Source organism: Chiroxiphia lanceolata, chromosome 15, assembly GCF_009829145.1.
Source record: "Chiroxiphia lanceolata isolate bChiLan1 chromosome 15, bChiLan1.pri, whole genome shotgun sequence".
Classification (NCBI taxonomy): Eukaryota; Metazoa; Chordata; class Aves; order Passeriformes; family Pipridae; genus Chiroxiphia; species Chiroxiphia lanceolata.
This window is the reverse complement of record NC_045651.1, coordinates 14,004,016-14,020,914: the sequence shown is the minus strand read 5'-3', so window position 1 is coordinate 14,020,914 and position 16,899 is coordinate 14,004,016. Positions and strand designations below refer to the sequence as shown.

The 16,899-nt window shown below is 54.5% G+C and overlaps 1 protein-coding gene across 1 annotated transcript; it reads right to left on the bottom strand.

The window, feature by feature from the left end:
- Positions 1–754: 754 nt before the first annotated feature.
- ARSI (arylsulfatase family member I) lies at positions 755–3,566 on the bottom strand. The gene is made up of 2 exons (XM_032703086.1): positions 3,247–3,566; positions 755–2,256 (listed from the first exon to the last, which is right to left on the bottom strand). The coding sequence occupies exons 1-2, from the start codon at positions 3,564–3,566 to the stop codon at positions 855–857; spliced, it is 1,722 nt and encodes a 573-aa protein (XP_032558977.1). The 3' UTR covers positions 755–854.
- Positions 3,567–16,899: the final 13,333 nt, after the last annotated feature.

The window sequence follows — 16,899 nt, the reverse complement described above, 5'->3', positions numbered from 1 at the left end:
TGCCGGTTGGATGCGTAGGAGGCATGGAGAGGAAGATGGGTGCCGTGCACATGGGGGGTCTGGACAAATTATGGGTGAAAGGGTCTGCTGGGTGACCAATGTGGAGCTCATCAGAGCCTGGGGCAAACCTGCCTCCCAAATGTGGGGCCACAGAGAGCTCTGAGTGTATCCAACTATGTTTCCATGGGCCACAGCTCCTCACTGGGGCTGGTCTCGGCCCCCAAAGCCAGTGGAGAGTGGAAACCATAGCCCCAGGTGAGGTCCCTGTAGCAGCATGACTGAGTCCAGCCACATCAGTCTCAAGTCTGATATCCATGGTCAGGAATCCATCCTTCTACAAAGAAGTGTAATAGGGAAATGCTGTGGTCTTGGGTTTGGGGGAGGCCCTCGAGTTCCCAGAGCAAGAGCAAAGGCAGCAGCTGCCTGGCAGAAGGCTGAAAGCCAGGAGCATGTAAATACAGGGAAATGGCAAGGATCAGCCTGCAGGCAGGGCTTCCCGTGCTTCCTCCTGCTCTTGCAATGGCCAACACTTAAAGCTTATGATTGGTTGTGGAGTCCTTGAGGAAAGGGTCTCTCTCTTTGGAAGGGGGTGTGCATGGGCCAGCCCAGCTCAGCACAGTCATACATCACCACCAAGCACCACGGCAGAGACCACATTGCCCTTCCTCACCCACCGGGACCACCTCCCTGCAGCCACTCCTCCAGTCAGAGAGGACCAGTGTTTTGCAATGAATCCTGGAGCAAGAGAGCACTGGCCATCTCCCCACATGTTCTTCTCCCTCACTCCCACCCCATGACAGTGCAGTCCAGAGTCCACCCTGGCCATGATGGGTCGATGCTGGGGGAGTCTCCCATCAGATGCGGTTGGACATGAGCCTGGTGTTCAGCTTGCGGAAGAAAGAGCGTAGCTTGCAGATCTTGCACTTCTTCTTCTTGTTCCTACTCTTCAGGGGCTCCCGGCTGCCTTCCCACTCCTCCCCGTCATCCTCACTGGCCCAAGGTCCCCAGGCACCACCGTTGAAGTCCGGGTGAGCCCGGGGGTTCTCCGCAGGGTACCGCACCGGGATGGCTGTCCGGTTGTAGTGCACCAACCTCGTCAGGAGGGTCCTGACCACATCCGGGCGCTGCTCTGAGAGGTCGTAGCGCTCGTAGGGGTCAGCAGTGATGTTGAAGAGCCACACGGACTTCCTCAGGCCGTCAGTGAGACGCTCCAGGTTCCACCAGCTCCCTGGGAAGTTGGTCAGGGTCTGCGGGGGAATCCAGTCACTGTACCCCGGGTCACCAGTGAGGAGCTTCCACTCCCCAACCCGGATGGAGGCTTGCACGGCTGTGTTCCAGATGCCAAAGCCATCCTCCAAGGAGCCATACTTGGCATGGTTGTACAAGGGGTCAATGTTGTGCAGGATTTCAGTACGTGGTGACTCCTTGCCCTCACTGATGGCAGGCCAGACATCGTAGCCATCCAAGCCTGGTACATTGCTCAGGTTGCCCCTGGCCAGGCTGACCAAAGTCGGGTACCAGTCTGTGATGTGAACCAGTGCCCAGCTTGTCCGACGCTTGCGCTTGATCAGGGGACTGTGGACAAACCCGATGCCACGGACTCCCCCTTCCCAGTACGTCCCTTTGCGGCCCCGTAGCGGCCAGTTGCTTCCCCCGGAGAAGGTCTGCCCACCGTTGTCAGTGGAGAACACGATCACGCTGTTGTCGTAATAACCATACTTCTTGAGGGCCCAGGTGATGTTCTTCACCGCCTCGTCCATGCAGGTCACCATGGCAGCGTACTTGCGGCGAGCGACGTTGCCCATGGAGCGGTAGCGGTAGATGTACTCCTTGGGCGACTGCAGGGGGGTGTGGACCGCCTGGAAGGCCACGTAGATGAAGATGGGCTCCTTAGGGCTGTGGGATGCCAGGATCTTGCTGACACGCTGGGCATAGAGGAAGGTGGAGTACTTCCCACTCTGGTCCCAAGCCACGTCCTCCCCTTCGTGCAGGTCGTAGCCGCAGACGCCCGGCCCGTCGCAGTTGTCGTAGGTGTAATAGTCCACGTTGCCTGTCAGGGACCCCAGGAAGGTGTCGAAGCCCCGGCGGGTGGGCAGGCACTCCTTCTTGTAGAAGCCAAGGTGCCACTTGCCCACCATGTGTGTGGAGTAGCCCGCTTCCTGCAGCTTCTGTGGCAGGGTGACCTGGTCAAGGGGCAGGCAGTTGGGCTGCCGAGGGCGGATGATGGAGTGCTGCAGCCCTGTGTGGATCTGGTACCTGCCAGGAAGAGCCAGGAGGAGTCAATGATGATGGGCAGGCAATGCTGGGTGGGGATGTGATGGCATTTTATGTACTGAAGATCAAAATACAACCAGATCTTTGTGTCACCCAACCCAGCCCCACGAAGCAAACTCCAGCCAGAGACAGGGAGTTGCCAGCCTGGGGAAGTGTCTGGGCTGTGTCAGGGCTGGGCAGCACAAGCAAGTGGGTTTGCAGTGTCCCACCTGCATACCCCCATCGTCCCTGCCCTCTCCTGCTTTGCACATCCCAGAGATGCCTGGGACCACTCAAGAGCCATCAAGAGAGAAGAGAGGCTTCTGCCTGGACCACAGTGGGCTCCACCACCCCCAGGCAGTAGGTGACTACATCCATGGGCACCTCCCTGGAGCCCGCTCCTCAGCAGGAGATGATCCGGTGGGATCTGCCTCCTGCAGTGAGTGCTGACCACCCAGCATTGCTCCAGAGAAAGCCCCACTTATCTTAGAAGCCCCACAATAAAACCTGACTGTGCTGCTGCAGGAGAGAGTGATGGAGCAGCATCCATCCTGCCCTGGCCAGTGCAGCACTGAACACGCATGCAGGGAAAGCATGGACCAAGGGATTCACAGATGCAGGGAAAAATGATCCTTCGACCCCACAGCAAATCCCCAAGGGCCAGTGTGACAGCTACATGGGACTACCTGGGGACACAGCTCTTTGCCTGGCACTGAAGCACCTCAGGCCAGGAACTACCCTCTCCCAAAGTGACATCCATTACCCAACAGCATCCACATTTTTGGCCTTGCCATGTGCCACTATTTTTCCTGTATGAAAATCAACTGTTCACCCAGGAAGCCTTCCAGAGAAATCCAGATCCACTGGAGGATCTCCATCACCTGCCAACACACCAGGGCATGGGTCAAGCTGCAAGCTGGGGTTAAACCCCTCAGGGCTACAGAAGGGACCAAAACAGGGACAGGAGTGGGGTATGACCGGGCACTGGCTTACCTGCCGGTTATCAGCTGGCTCCGGGACGGGGTGCAGATGGGCTGGATGTAGTAGTTCTCCAGCTTCACACCCTCCGCTGCCAGCCTGTCCAGCGTCGGCGTCTGGATATCTGAGCCGTGATACCCGACATCGTGGTAGCCCTGGTCATCAGTCAGGATGAAGATGATGTGGGGTGGCCTGGCAAAGGCAGGAGGCAGAGATTTCTCCATGGGGTCCGTGGCCACATCAGCCACCAAACTGGGCTTCATCCAGTCCCAGGATAAGTAGCCAAAGCTGAGCAGGCTGACGAGCGAGAAGCCCGTGAGGGCATAGACGGCCATCCCGGAGCACACTGTGCTGCCTGCCAAGGGAGTTACTGTCCCAGCATCGCCTCAGAGTCACGGAAACAGGAGGTCCCCCCCTCCTCCAGAAGAGCCCCCCGACCTAGGGGATGGTCCCGGCAACCCCCACAGCTGATTCTGCGGGAGCAGCTTCCATGAAGGCACACTCGCGTGCACACAAAGAGCTTAATCCGCCGGGGCTGGGTTGCCTTCAGTCAAAAGAAAATAACCCCCGCGCTGCTCCAATCAAACACATCTGCACGGCAGGACGGGCTCCTCGCAGGGACTGGCGGCGGCCCGGAGCTGCTCACCAGCGTCCCGAGCGCTGGAAACACTTCCTGGCTTCCTGGGGTTTTCTCCCTGCTGTTATTTCTTTATGAAGAGCTCCATAAAATCTTTGTCAGAGAAAGCCGCTGGCTTCCCCTCTCTCCAGCCCTGCTCCTGCCCGGCTATCCGGACAGTTCACTCGGGATACGATGATCCTTTTAACTCCTGCGGAAGAGGGTGCTAAAGTTCAAGCCCAGGGGTGCCGAGTTCTCCTCCTCACTCTCCGGGCAAGAGCCGCCCTCTCCTTTTCCCAACCTCCGCTCCAAGGCAGAGTCACAACATCTGTCCGGGACGTGGTCTAAGCCGCCAGGTTTATGGGGAGCTGCCGGCTCGGCCCCTCCCAGCTCAGCAGCTCAAGAAAAAAGCTGGGAAGCCCCAGAGTATGCAGGGTCCTGAGCGTGGCATTCCTTGAGCCACGGATGCTTCCCTCCCTGCTTGTCCCGAGACGTGTGACACACGGGTCAGGACCCTTGGTGGGATGCTCAGCCAAAGCCCCCGCAACACCCAGACTGGGAGGGCAGAGGGAAAGACCGGGTCTCTGGGAGGGATTGCTGGGGCCAGCTGCCCATGCTGACAAGATCACCATCTAAATAAATCCTGAAGAGAGGGGAGCTGCAAAAACCTATTTGAACACTCCTAGTGTTAATAAAACCACCCAGGTGCTTGCAGAGCACTACAGGGAGGGGTGGGTGCTGCTGCACCCATTTTCCAAGAGGGGAAACTGAGGCAGGGAGAAGCCATGGTCACAGCCAGCCAGGGGCAAGGTTTGGTGGGGACCAGAGACTTCTGCCAGTGCAGAAGTACTGATCTGAGCTTGGGGTGCTGGGACAAGGGGCCAGAGCCCTGATGCTTCAGGGCAGCTTTTGGGAGAGATGAGCAATTCCCCTGTGCAATTCTTTCCTCGGGGCCAACATTCATCAAGCATCAGGAAGCTCCTACATCTGGAACCCATCTCACCCCTTCGACTTTCCCCGGGGCAGGACTTGGCCCAAGAAGGGAGATTTTGGTAGCACAAACCCTCTCACCTTCACCCACCCTTGGTACAGCCAGAGCTGAGCCCTGTGGCTGTTTGCACAGTCCCAATGAGGACCTGAGGGGTTCCAGCAAACAGGACACCCCAACAGCCCTCCAGCCCACCCACACCCCACCTGCAGGACTGCAGGGCTGCAGGGCTGTGGCAGGGGCTCACTGGGGTATTTGGGGGGAACTTCAGAACTGGCTGAAAAAAGCAGTTGAGACAGACATCTCCAGGTCCCCTCCATGTCTCCCTCCTGGATCCCCTCCTCTGGTTCCACCTTCAGGCTCTCCCTACACTCCCTGCCCTTCCCCTGACCCTGTGCCCCAAGTGTCCCTGCCCCATGCCTGCCTGCCCCATAGGACCCTGGGCACTGCAGAGGAGTGGGGAGGAGGGATCACAAAGCTCCCCAGTCCCAGGGACAGGGATGATTCCCAGGAATAGCAAAGGGAGGGTAGGCTTCTTCCCTCTGGCTTAACGCACAGGCAGAGGGGATGGAGACAAGGACAGGCAATGGGATAGAGCCTATTTCAGCCAGGGCTCAGGGGTTTGTAGGAGCACAGGGAGTGGTGCAGGGGACAAGAGCAGGAGGCAGGATGGATAGTTGTGTTCTGTGCCTCTCCCTGCTGGCAGGAACCTCTGCTCACTCAATGGAGCACGGCAGGGCTGGGTTGAGCCCTTCAGTGAGGTTTGATTAATCCTCAGGGGTTTATCACTCATTTCTTCCGCCCGCTTCTCTTCTCCCTTTCCCTCCCTCCTTCCAATCACTCGCTTCCCTCTTCTCCCCCAAAATCTCTAGTTTTGAACAATACCCTCCTCCCGGAAAATCCTGGACCTGACTGAGGGTAAGTAGAGGTGGGGGACCCTCCACCTCCTGGGTCCTGTGTACATGGCCATACACATGGCTCCGTGCACACACTGAACAGAGACAGAGTTGTCGCCAGGGATTGTAATCGGAGCTCTTTCCAAATAATAAATAATAGTCAATTTGGGTGAATATTACAGATGAAAGAGGAAATTGAAGATGTCAGGCCTGAGACATGCCAGAGAAAGTGTGTTTAAGGCAGCACAGATCGCTGATAAACTGTGTCTTCCTTGTGACCAGAGGATGAGCAGGAGGGAGGTGCAGAGAGGGCAGCAGAAGGGATGTGTGGCCACAGCAGTGGAGATGGAGCCCACCTATGAGGAGCAGGGCTGGAGCCACCCTGGAGGAGCAAGAGCAGAGCCAAGCACCTCCTGGGTGTGTGGATTTGCTGCTCCAGCAGCATCTGCAGCCATGTGGTGGGTCGCATCCAGCTCACGCCCTTAGGATGAGGAGGCACAGGCTGGGAGAGTCATCCTGAGTTTAAGCTGCTGTCAATGGCCAAAGCTCAGACACTTGAAAGGAGGGCAGGAGGTGGCAGCAGGGACATGGGCACATGCTGGCACAGGGAGGGGATCTTCCATGCCCACCAGGGCAGCTGGCTCAGTGAAATCAGTGCTGGCCCTGGGTCTGGAGAAGAAACAGCAGGGTTAACTCAGCTCAGGGAGCTTTTCCAAGAGCTGAAGGGTGAATAAATAGTGAATTTGTTGGAAGTGACCCTGCTCTGAAGGTTCAGGGACAGCTGGCAGGGTCCCAGCAGCACACAAACACCTTCTGGGTGCTCCTCCAAGAAATGATAAGAAGGTGAAAAGCAGCAAGGGGTACAGTGAAGGCACTCTTGATCCCAGGAAATGGGGTGCCATGGGACCCTCAAACCAGCCCCACTGAAATCATCTGACGGGAGACAGGAGGAGGGAGTGGCTGGTAGTGAGGAGGAGGAGGAAGGAATGACAAGTCTGGAGTTTCGGGGTCAGTACGATTTAAGCTGTCTGCACAGCTGCTCTGAGGGTGATTAATGCATCACAAGGTCTAGGGACGGAAAAAGTACTCAGGGCCTGCAGGCACCCCCCCAGCCTCTCTTAATTCAAGGCAGTCACTCGTCCAGCCTTGCTCAAAGATGTCTCAAGAGCCAGGAGCTTCCTTGGAGAGCTCCAGCATGTTGCACAACGGGGAGATTTCCCCTGGCAGCCAGCCCGGACACGGATGCTGAGCCAGCTAGCAGACCCTGCCTGCTTTGGTCCTGCATCTGCCCTGGCAAGGACAGCCCTGCTCCTCCCTGTCACATCAGCTGCTGTGACAAATTACACTGAATCTCCATCTCAGCCTGATCTGCAGTGGTGTTACCAGTTCAAGGTGATGGGGAGCCCCATTGGGTGAGCTGGGTGCTGGATGTGGGGCTGGCAGCAGCTCTGTGGGCAGAGCATCACCCTCCCAACACCCCAGCCCAGCCCTTCCACATGCCTGCAGACCCTTCCCAGCTAGAGCCAAGCCCCCCCCCCCCCCAGGAATTGCTCAGCATCCAGGGTAAAGCCACCAGACAAAGCCTGATATTCTCCCTTTTGGTGCTTCTAAGCCCAGCAACACAACCTGAGAGGCAGTAAACCCTGACCGGTTCCTGGACCAGGTCCCTCCATGTCCCTGCAGCTGGCACAGCTCCTCGCATTTGCACAGCTGGTTCTCTGACCAAATATTTAATTATTACTTCTTCTTTTTATTTTTTCCCCCCCTAATTATTAATTTTATGTGGCCTAGGGCAAGAATAAAAATAAACACAGCCCTTCCTGCTTCTTTCTGCCCACCGCCCCCCGGCTCCGGCCGCACTTGCATTTTGGCTCCGAGAGCGCTCGCTGCAAATGGGGTTATGCAAACAGGCTCCACATATTTCTCCACGCCTGCGATGTGCCACGAGGGCCACACAGCAAAGTTTAAAACTAAGCTTCAAATCTTTTTTTTTTTTTTTTTAACTTCCCCCCCCCTCCCCTTTTCTTTATTTTTTAACCCTTTCTGGGGCCGGAGCCCTTTCAGCCCTCAATACTGCCTTTCTCTCGCCATCAATGGGGCATTATGGCAGGGGATTTATTGGAAGCAGAACTCCCAGGCTTTACAATGGGAGCTCTGTGCAAGGCAAATATTGCACAATCTGTTTGCACGCCGCCGGCTCACTGCCCTTCCCCGTCGGCAGCCCCACTCACGCCTCGGCCTCCGGCCTGCTGAAACGGGACCTTAAAAATCAGAAAAATGAAAGGTTTTTAATAAGTCCCCTCTCTCCCGCTTCAGAGCAAGACATTTGACCTAACAGGGCATCAGGGAGCCTCAAAAAAACACCTCTTGTCGCTCTCGCCTCTCAGATGTTTAAGGGTTTCCGCTCTCCTCGGCCAACGTGTGATGCATTTACTCTTTTATTGGCATGATGAAAGAGCCTAGGCAAGTTTGGAAAAGAAGGGAGCAGTCCCAGGAATGGGGAGAGGTTGTTATTTTGTCTAGAAAGGGGAGAAAAGGCTGAAAGGAGGGGTTGGCCAGGTGATTTGCAGGGAAGGAAGGAGGCTGGAGGCATCGCCAGTCCCAAGCCCAGCAGAGAATGGGGCTGGAGGTGAACGCCTCTCCATTGACTTTGGGAGCCTTCAAGAGGTCCTGGCCATCATGCCTTTGGCCTGGGGATGGATCATGGCCCTGTCCTGGACTTCTTTCTCCCTGTCATGAGCACTCTTTGCTCTCCCATGTCTCATCCTCGAGAGATATCCCCAATGACCATCTCCCCTCCCTGGCACATTGCAGGCAAGCAGCATTTCTGCTAGGCAGTTCCAGGACCTGCCTCCTCCCTACCAACCCCCCAAATCCTATTTTCCCATTCCACGACCTCATTTCCCCCACCCAGAGCCCAGCACCTCTCTACCCCCTGCCACATGGACCCTGTGGATAAAAATCAGTTTTCTAGTGGCAACCGCTGTGGCAAGACCTCGACCAGATTACAGGGATGGGGTTTGGTTTGGGGGAACTCGGAGGTTTTTGAGCACACCATAATTCACTCTCCGGAAGCTGGAGCCAGAGGAAGAGAAAACAGCAATCTGCATCAGTTCCTGGTTATGCAACCCTGACTGAAGGGACCAGGAGCAGTGCAGCAGCAGCCACAGTGCAGGATGCCAAAGCCACTGGGTAGCACGTTACAGGGCAGAGAGGAGAGCATCAGCTGTCTCTCTGACAGGGATTCTTGAAGCCAAATACCCTTTTTTTCAATACACTTGCCCATATTTCATGCCATTTTCACTGTTGAAAATAATCATCATCATCAAAATGCACTTGGAAGCCGTAGCACAATATTAGAGTCTTTTCTAATGTAAACCATAGCCTCTAACAACACATGTTGGGCTTGGCCAGGGTTTGTTCCCATCAAACCACTGCTGCTCCCCTTCCTCCTCTCCTGGTCCCACAGCACTAGCAAAATATGAAATAAAAGCCCTGAATAAGAGCAGTTCCTCTCTTAGGCTAAGGAATTTTTCTTCTGTTTTTGGTCACTGTGATGATACATCTCAATTATTGTGCAAATTCTCCCGTGAAATTACTTCTATGCCTTCCTGCTCACGATTGGTTTTTTTCCTTCCCCTTCATTCAGGAGACTTCAGTCCATCAGCTCCCCTTCCTTCGTGTAATATTCCTTCCCTTGCCTTTCCCCACCTCCTGAGAAACTGCAGCTTGCCGCCTTCTCCTCTCCTCTCTCTAATGACTTGCTTTGAAGAGCTGGAGAGGAGCCCATGGGTTTGGCACTGCTCCTTTCTTCCCATGCCTTATGGCAAGCTTTTCTCATAGCCTGGGTGCTCTCCCTCCTTGTCCTGCCCCCTCTTCTCAAGCCCAAAATCCAGCACCCCCCTGAAGTGAGATGCTTCCCAGCAGAGCCCCAGGGCTCATGTGATGGCAGTGTGGCTGAAGAATTCCCCTTGCTGTGAACCAGGGATGCGCTGGGACACGGATCATGTGTCCCAGGGAGGATGACAGGGGAAGCAACTTGAGTCTGGCTTTGCAAGCAGGACAGGCTGGAGGTGAGGAACCCACCCACATGTGACAGCATTTGGTGGGAAGCCGGAGAACACATGAGCATGAGGGGTTTGTGCCTGGTCCCATCAGGCTCTCATGGCTCAGGCTCCTGGGGTGGACACTGCTCTGGTCCCAGCATACTCACCTTTTGGAAGGACTGAGCTTTGCTAAAAAAAAAAAATTATTAAAAAAGTCAGCGGTTCCCTGGCCTCCAAGGGCTCTCTTTGAAGCAGAGGAGAAGGTCCCAAGGCTGCGGAAGGAAAGATTTAAGCATTTAGCATAGCTGGGTTCTGGCAGCACTGCCATGTGACCCTGACACTGGATTCCCCAGCTTATTGATTTTGGACTTCTCCACCTTCATTCCTGACACAATTTATCATGGGATACACAGAAACTCCTCAATCCTCAAAGTATGCAAGATGCTGGCAACACCTCCAGCCTCACCCAAACTGGGAAAGAAAGAGCAATTCTTCCCAGCACCCACCAGACAAATGTCTCTCCATCCCACAGCCATTCCGGGCTGCACCCCAGCACCTTCAGTGGAGCCCCCAAACAAGCAAAGGCTGCTCCCCCTCGCCATGAGACAAGACCATCACTGCTCTCCTCCTGAAAGCAGCCATGGCAGGCAGGTACCCAGGGATCCAGCACACTTCTGGATCCATGGGAGCAACCCCAGCCCCTCCACCACCTCCTAAGACCCCAACAGGGTTCTGGCTTCCCTCCCAAGCCACAGCACAGCAAGGGACCAGCCATCCTCTCCCCAGGGCTGGGCAGCCTCCTGGCTCCTTAAATTCCATCCTCCCTTTCAGGTGCAACCTCTTCAAAGGCAGCCGGAGGGTTTGGGCTGGCAGGAGATGCGACGGCCGGTGGACTGGATGCCCACCCAGAGCTCTGCCTGCTGCCCCAAGCCAAGGCATGAGGGAGGAGGAGGATGAAGCCCAGCACTCCCCGCCTTGGCTCGGGTGCCTGCCCCAGACAAGGAGCCCTTTCTCTCCACTGAGCCTGCAGCAGGGCAGGGCAGGATGGCCTCAGCACCCTGCTTGTTTATAACCCTGCTTCAGTGCAAGGAAAACACACCTGCCCATGCCAGCCGGGCTCGCACCTGTATCCCCTTCAGGCCCCCTGTTTATCCAGGATGTGTTTCCTCGGCACCCCAGGGGGCCGGCGCGGAGGTGCTGCTGCGCCCCAGCACGAAGGGTTGTTTTCCATCCTGGCAGGAGAGGCAGGTGGAAAGCTCAGGAGGGGCATTTCAAAGGGTTTTACATCAAGGCTGGCCACGACCGCGCTGCTGGAGCAGGAAGAGGGCAGGGAGCATGTCCAGCCAGACCCCGTGGCTTGCCTCTGCCCACCCCATCCCCACAGGCAGCAATGAGCCCTGGGCACAGGAGCTGGCAGCACCCACTCCCACCCTCTCAAAAGGTCTCTGTGCTGCTGAGCGCTGACTGGGGAGTGGTTCAGAACAGGCAAAGAGCCCAATTAGATGCTGCATTACTTAATACAAAAGGTATCAATAATCCAGCAGGAGATGAGAGCTCTTTCTCGCCCAGGATGCCAAGAGCACAAATTGCCTTCTTGTAAGAGAAAGGCTTAATTTCCATAGAACATGACAGATTAAAGCACGAGTGGGTGGGTCCACTCTATTATTCATCAGCCTTCACTGCTAACAGGAGAGGGTGTGCTGCCTCCTTTGAAGTTTCTTCGAAGGCCCAGGGTGCCCACAGACATTTTAGCAGGGTGGGAAGCAAGATACGAGGGACTGGAACACTCGGCGCCCGCATTTCCCTTTGCCCTGGGTTTGTAACACACCAGCCTTGCTGCTGCTATTGCTTCCCAAGAGGACTTAAACCAGAAGGTTCTGGTTTAAACCCAGAGACCTGTCTGACCTCTGGACCTTAAACCAGCAGAGAAGAGGTCCAGGATGACCGTGCTGCTGCGTCAGTCATGCCCAAAGCTGAGCAGAGCTTCCTTTCCTGGCTGTGCAATGAGCTCTGTCAACAGAGAAATCTAGGATTAAACTTTGGAGCTTGGATTCCTCCCTCCAGAATGGGAAACAGAGCAAAATAATGAGAAGAAAAACCAGTTTCTCTAAGCTGAATTTACTGAGGAGAACACTGGATTATTTCACTCGAACGGAAAACTCCAGGAGAGATTCCTCAGAGGCAGCACATGGCATTTGCAGCTAAACTCTGCAGGGTGAGATTGTGCCAGAGGAGGTTTAGATAGGATGTTGGGAAAAATTTCTTTCCTGAAAGAGTTGTCAAGCATTGAAACAGGCTGCTCAGGGAAGCAGTGGAATCGCCATCCCTGGAAGTGTTCAAATATGTAGGTTTGGTGCTTAGGGACATGGCTTAGGGGTGAAACTGTCGGTGCTGGGTTAATGTTTGAACACGACGAGCTTGGATGTGAATTAAGTTTTCCAAACTTAATGATTCTAAGATTCCATGATAGGTGGATATAACTTCATTTCAAAGCGGGGGGCCTGGAGCAGCCTCCTGCCAGAGCCATGGATCAGGGTGAGCTGTGTTTATTCCAGCACAGGCAGCTGCCCACCAGGCACCAGTAAAACCACCAGATCAAGCAAAGAGAGGTGGTTTCCCAAACAGAAAGTACCAAACCCAGTGCTAGGAGTCCTGGGCTGGTGCTGGGAGCTGAAATTGAACCACAGAACTTCTGGTGCACATGAAGACGGTGGAGAAATGTGCTCTGCAGACACTGGATCTGGAGCGTCATCCCCATATTTCAAGCCCACCCATTACTATCAAGGATTTTCTGCTCGTAGTCACAGGCATAACTTACAGGGTGATTGTTGGGAGGCTTGAAGTACCTATATCAATACTGCAGAGGGTGATTCATGATTATCTGCAGTAATCCAGAAGCTATACAAAATTGCTAATAATAGGTCTTCAAAACCGACATTTTAGTCAAGATAAAAAATGACTGGAACAAAATTCAATCATGCTTCGCTAAACCTATAAATGGAAAGGTATAACCCATATCCAGATCCCCTAAACACTGAGCTAAATGAAAGCAGGGGATGTAGCTCAGCCCCAGCATGCGAGTCAAAGTGTGGTTGGGATCCCCCCCAGAAGAAGTTGGTTCTCAAATATGCTGAAAGCGGTTCCCGTTGCGTCAGGTGCCACAGGACTGGCTTAAATCCGGGCTGGTGGAGGGGATTTGGGAAGGAGAAAACATGAACACGGATTATGTAGCTGCCCTGGCAGCGCATGACAGGCTGCGTGCTGGCAACTGCAGAGCTGCCAGAGCTGAGGCTCCAGCGGTGGGGATGCGGATGTGGGGCCCGGCAGGGTTCATGATCCTGCTGAACACCATTTATTTAACGCTGCTGTGCAATCTGATGCACCGTTGCTAGGTGACCAGAGCCCAGGGATGCCAGGATAATGTGGGAACGGCTGTGCAGGTCAGCCCTGGTCCAGCTCCTCAGCATCACATCTTTGGGATGCATCAGGATGTGGCTCCATGTCCAGGGAGCAGCACAAGGAGTGAGGTAAATACAGAGCTTGTGCAGGGGGATAACAGACATGGTTCACGTGGTCCTGCCCCCCAGCCTGAGATCTCCGCCAGGAGAAGGGAACAGAGCCTTCCCCAGCCCCAGGTCCCAAACCTTCCTCTCTCCCTTGCAGTTCCCACACTCCTCCTGCCTCCAAATGCCTGCTTACCCTGTTGGGAAATCTCTTCTCACCCCGCCTGACTTGCACTGTTTCATCTGCCTACGGATCGGATAAGCTGATAAAATGTGCTGAACGCACCAAACGGAGCCTGTTCCCTCCATCCGCTCCCCGCCGCCGGCTCATCCAAACCAGCGCCGCCTCATCCAAGGCCACGGAAAGCTCTCTTGCCATTAACACTGCAACAGAGCACGGCGTTTGCAGGGCCAAAGTAAACACGAAATCTGCAGGGATTTTTGTGGTATTGAGGACAACTTAACGACTGCAGCCTGAGGCAGATTTATTGTCACAATTTTCACTGAGCTCTGTAAAATCCAGCAGTGTTGCAAGCTGGTCGTTAACGTTGGCTTTAGGCTTTCACAGTTCTGGCTTGGGGAGTGGCAGCAAATGTTCCTGCATATTGCTGTGGGATGGGAGCTAAGCGTGGGATCAGCTGTTCCCCACCGAACCCCCTGGCCCCCTTGGTTTTGGCATAACCAGCCCCACTTCAACCTTCCCCACCCTTCCCAAGGGAGACAATGTTTTCTCCCACCTCCCTCTGGGAGGGCTTCCCAGTCCCAGGTGGGTGAAGAAAGGTGGTTCACCCCACAGCAGCTCCTGGGAGCCTGAGAGAGGAGTCTTTCTTTTCATACTGACCACTTGAATGAAACCAGGCTGTTTAGTCCAAGCAATTACTCATAAGCAGCATCTAATTACTTCTAGTATTTAAAGAGAACAGAGAAGAATATCCTTGGAGTATAAACTCAGTGAAGTTGCAGCTGCACACACTCCTTCACATCCCCCCACATTCCCTGGCCCACAGGCACACCCCGAAGCACCCAGGGGTGCAATCAACCCTTTGTCCCCTCATCCTTTTACCAATAACAGTGTAAACAACAGATGGGAGCAAGGGGATTTGCAAATATACATTCCAATACATCATATCCATACACGCACTCCTGCAACAGCATGAGGGGTAAAACAAATCCACACTCTGTGGGAAAACATCACCCAGCTCTCTGGCCAGGCGGGGAGGCACGGCCAGTCCCCTCCAGCCTGCTCTCAGCAGCAGATAACATCAGAGGTTGGCAGAGCCACCCTCCCGTCTGCTGCACTGCAGGCTCTTCCCCCCCCAGCCACAGATGGTTACAAGGGAGCTGGCTGGTGCTCCAGGCCGGAGATGCCGTCAAGCCCACACCCGCTGCCCTGGCCTCCTGGGACAGAGGGAGGATGAGACTACAGCGTGGAAACCTCCCAGAGCACTTCAGTCTTCTGTCTTGGACAGTGCCCCGGGCAGCTGCTCAGAAATGCGGGTTGTCCCTCTGGAAGCAGAATTGCAAAGATCATGTTGCTGTAAGCCCTGTGCTCCTTGCCCACAGGGGATGCTGCAACCTCGGAGGGAGTGAGAAGAGGCATCAGGGACTGCTGCTTCTCCCCAGGGAAGGCCACAAGGGTTGGGATCTTCAACAAAGTCCCCACAGGGCCAAAAGATAACAAGTAGTAAATGGAGGAGGCTGCAGCCTGTGTGATGTGACATGTCTAGGGTGACCATACACTGGCACCTTGAGGACATCCCAGGCAGGTGGAACAGGACCAGGAGCATCTTCCCTCCTCAGCACCACTCCCCAGTGGCACAGATGCTCCTGACACATCGTTTGCAGTGGCACTGAGCTGCCTCCATCCCAGCCTTTTCTGAGTTTTTGTGGCTCCTCTACCCACCCATGTCCCCCAGCCCCAGCATGTTTGGAGCACTGGGGTTGGCTGGCCACACAGTTCCCCATGAGTACGAAGGACAGGCACTGAGCAGCTCTCCAAGTTTCCAAAATTACTCTAAAGTGTGGGTTTCACATTAGACCACCAACAGGGAGCAATGGCAAGGTTCCTCTCCCTGTCTGCTGCAGCGATTTTGGGGAGTTCCCCCCTCTTTTGGCAACAGGAATGGTTTGCTGGTGCCAGCACTGATATTAGCTAAAGCTAGGTGGAAATAAAAACTCCTCAGCTCCTCAGCACTAGCATCCCTTTTCCAGCCAGCACTGTCTCCCATCCAGGACTTCATCAAGGACTTTCCAAGAGCCTTTGGTTGCCTTCCAAAGGGGATTGCTGTCCTCTGCCAGCCAGGGACACCTTTGGGTTTGTCCAGGGCCACCACAGCACAGGATGGGACTTTGTCACCCTCTTGTGGCTTACAAGGGCTGGCAGGTTTGCTGTGGCTTTGAGGTGGCCACATCCAGGACCCCCGATCCAGGGAACGTAGGGAAGTTCCTTCAGCATCCTCCTTACTCCAGCATCCCTGCTTTGGCCTTTTGCTCCCAGGGACTGGGGAGGCTGTCCACCCCCAGAGGATCAGCTTTCCCGGCTCTCCTGCCCTATGAGTCACATGCCTCCAGAGCAATTTCTTGCCCATCTGGTTCAAGGAAGAGCTTCCTTCAACCAAGACGTCCCTGCTCACCCCACGCTCCCAGCATGCCATGGAAAGTGCCTGCGAGTCATTCAGATTGGGTTGCTTTAAAGCACTCCCTCCTTTCCTGTTTAGGTGGCTGGAAATCTCCTGCCTAATTCTCAACCCACCTAAATCTCAGCTAGGAAATTAAGCCGCACCAGCCTCTAAGATAGAGATTCATTCAGCTTTATCTGAAAGCCATTTCAAGTATGTCCAGATTCCTAATGAAACTTGGATAAAGCCCCAGAGATTATTAACAGTGCAGGGCTTTTTCAGATAATGGTTTTCTTCTGTTTCCAAGAGAAACATATATATGTGCTTTGGTGGAATCTCTGCATACATTTTTTTGGCAGAAAAGCCAAAATAAATCCTTGTACTGCAACAACCCTCGAGCAAGATAAGGCAAGAATCTGTTTGTAATTCCTGTGTACTGTTGTCATACACAGATAAACAGGCATCTTTGGCCATGCTGTCCCCTCAGCAAGGCAGGGAGAACAGGGATTGATGTTGTCACAGAAACCCATCTCAGCTGTCCACATTGGTGCAAGTCCAAACCTGGTCCTCTACCGTGTTACTTCTACACAAGCGCGAGTACACGTTGCTCATGCATTAAACTTGAGTTTTTCTGGTACATCAAAGTAAATTATATCAATCTGGAGAATGTGTTTGGAGCCAGTGTGGGGCTGAATCCCACATAAGCAAAGGCAGAGTGTTCCACAGTCCACCTAGGAAGCCCAAGAGGAGGCAGGTTTGGGTACCAGGAGACAAGCTTTCCATCCTGTCCATCTCCTTGTCTGGCAGAGAACAAGGCTTATGCCAGATGTGCTCACAAAAGTCTCCCCTGCCTTTAGACTGAGCCTTGCCAGACGTGACTCAATGGGTGCAGGTCTTGGGAAGTCGTGCTCTTCACAACCCTCCTCCTTCTGAGGCAAGACACCTAACGAGGGGGCCCTCTGGGACTTCCCAGAGCACTAATGCATCTGGCATTTGTCCAC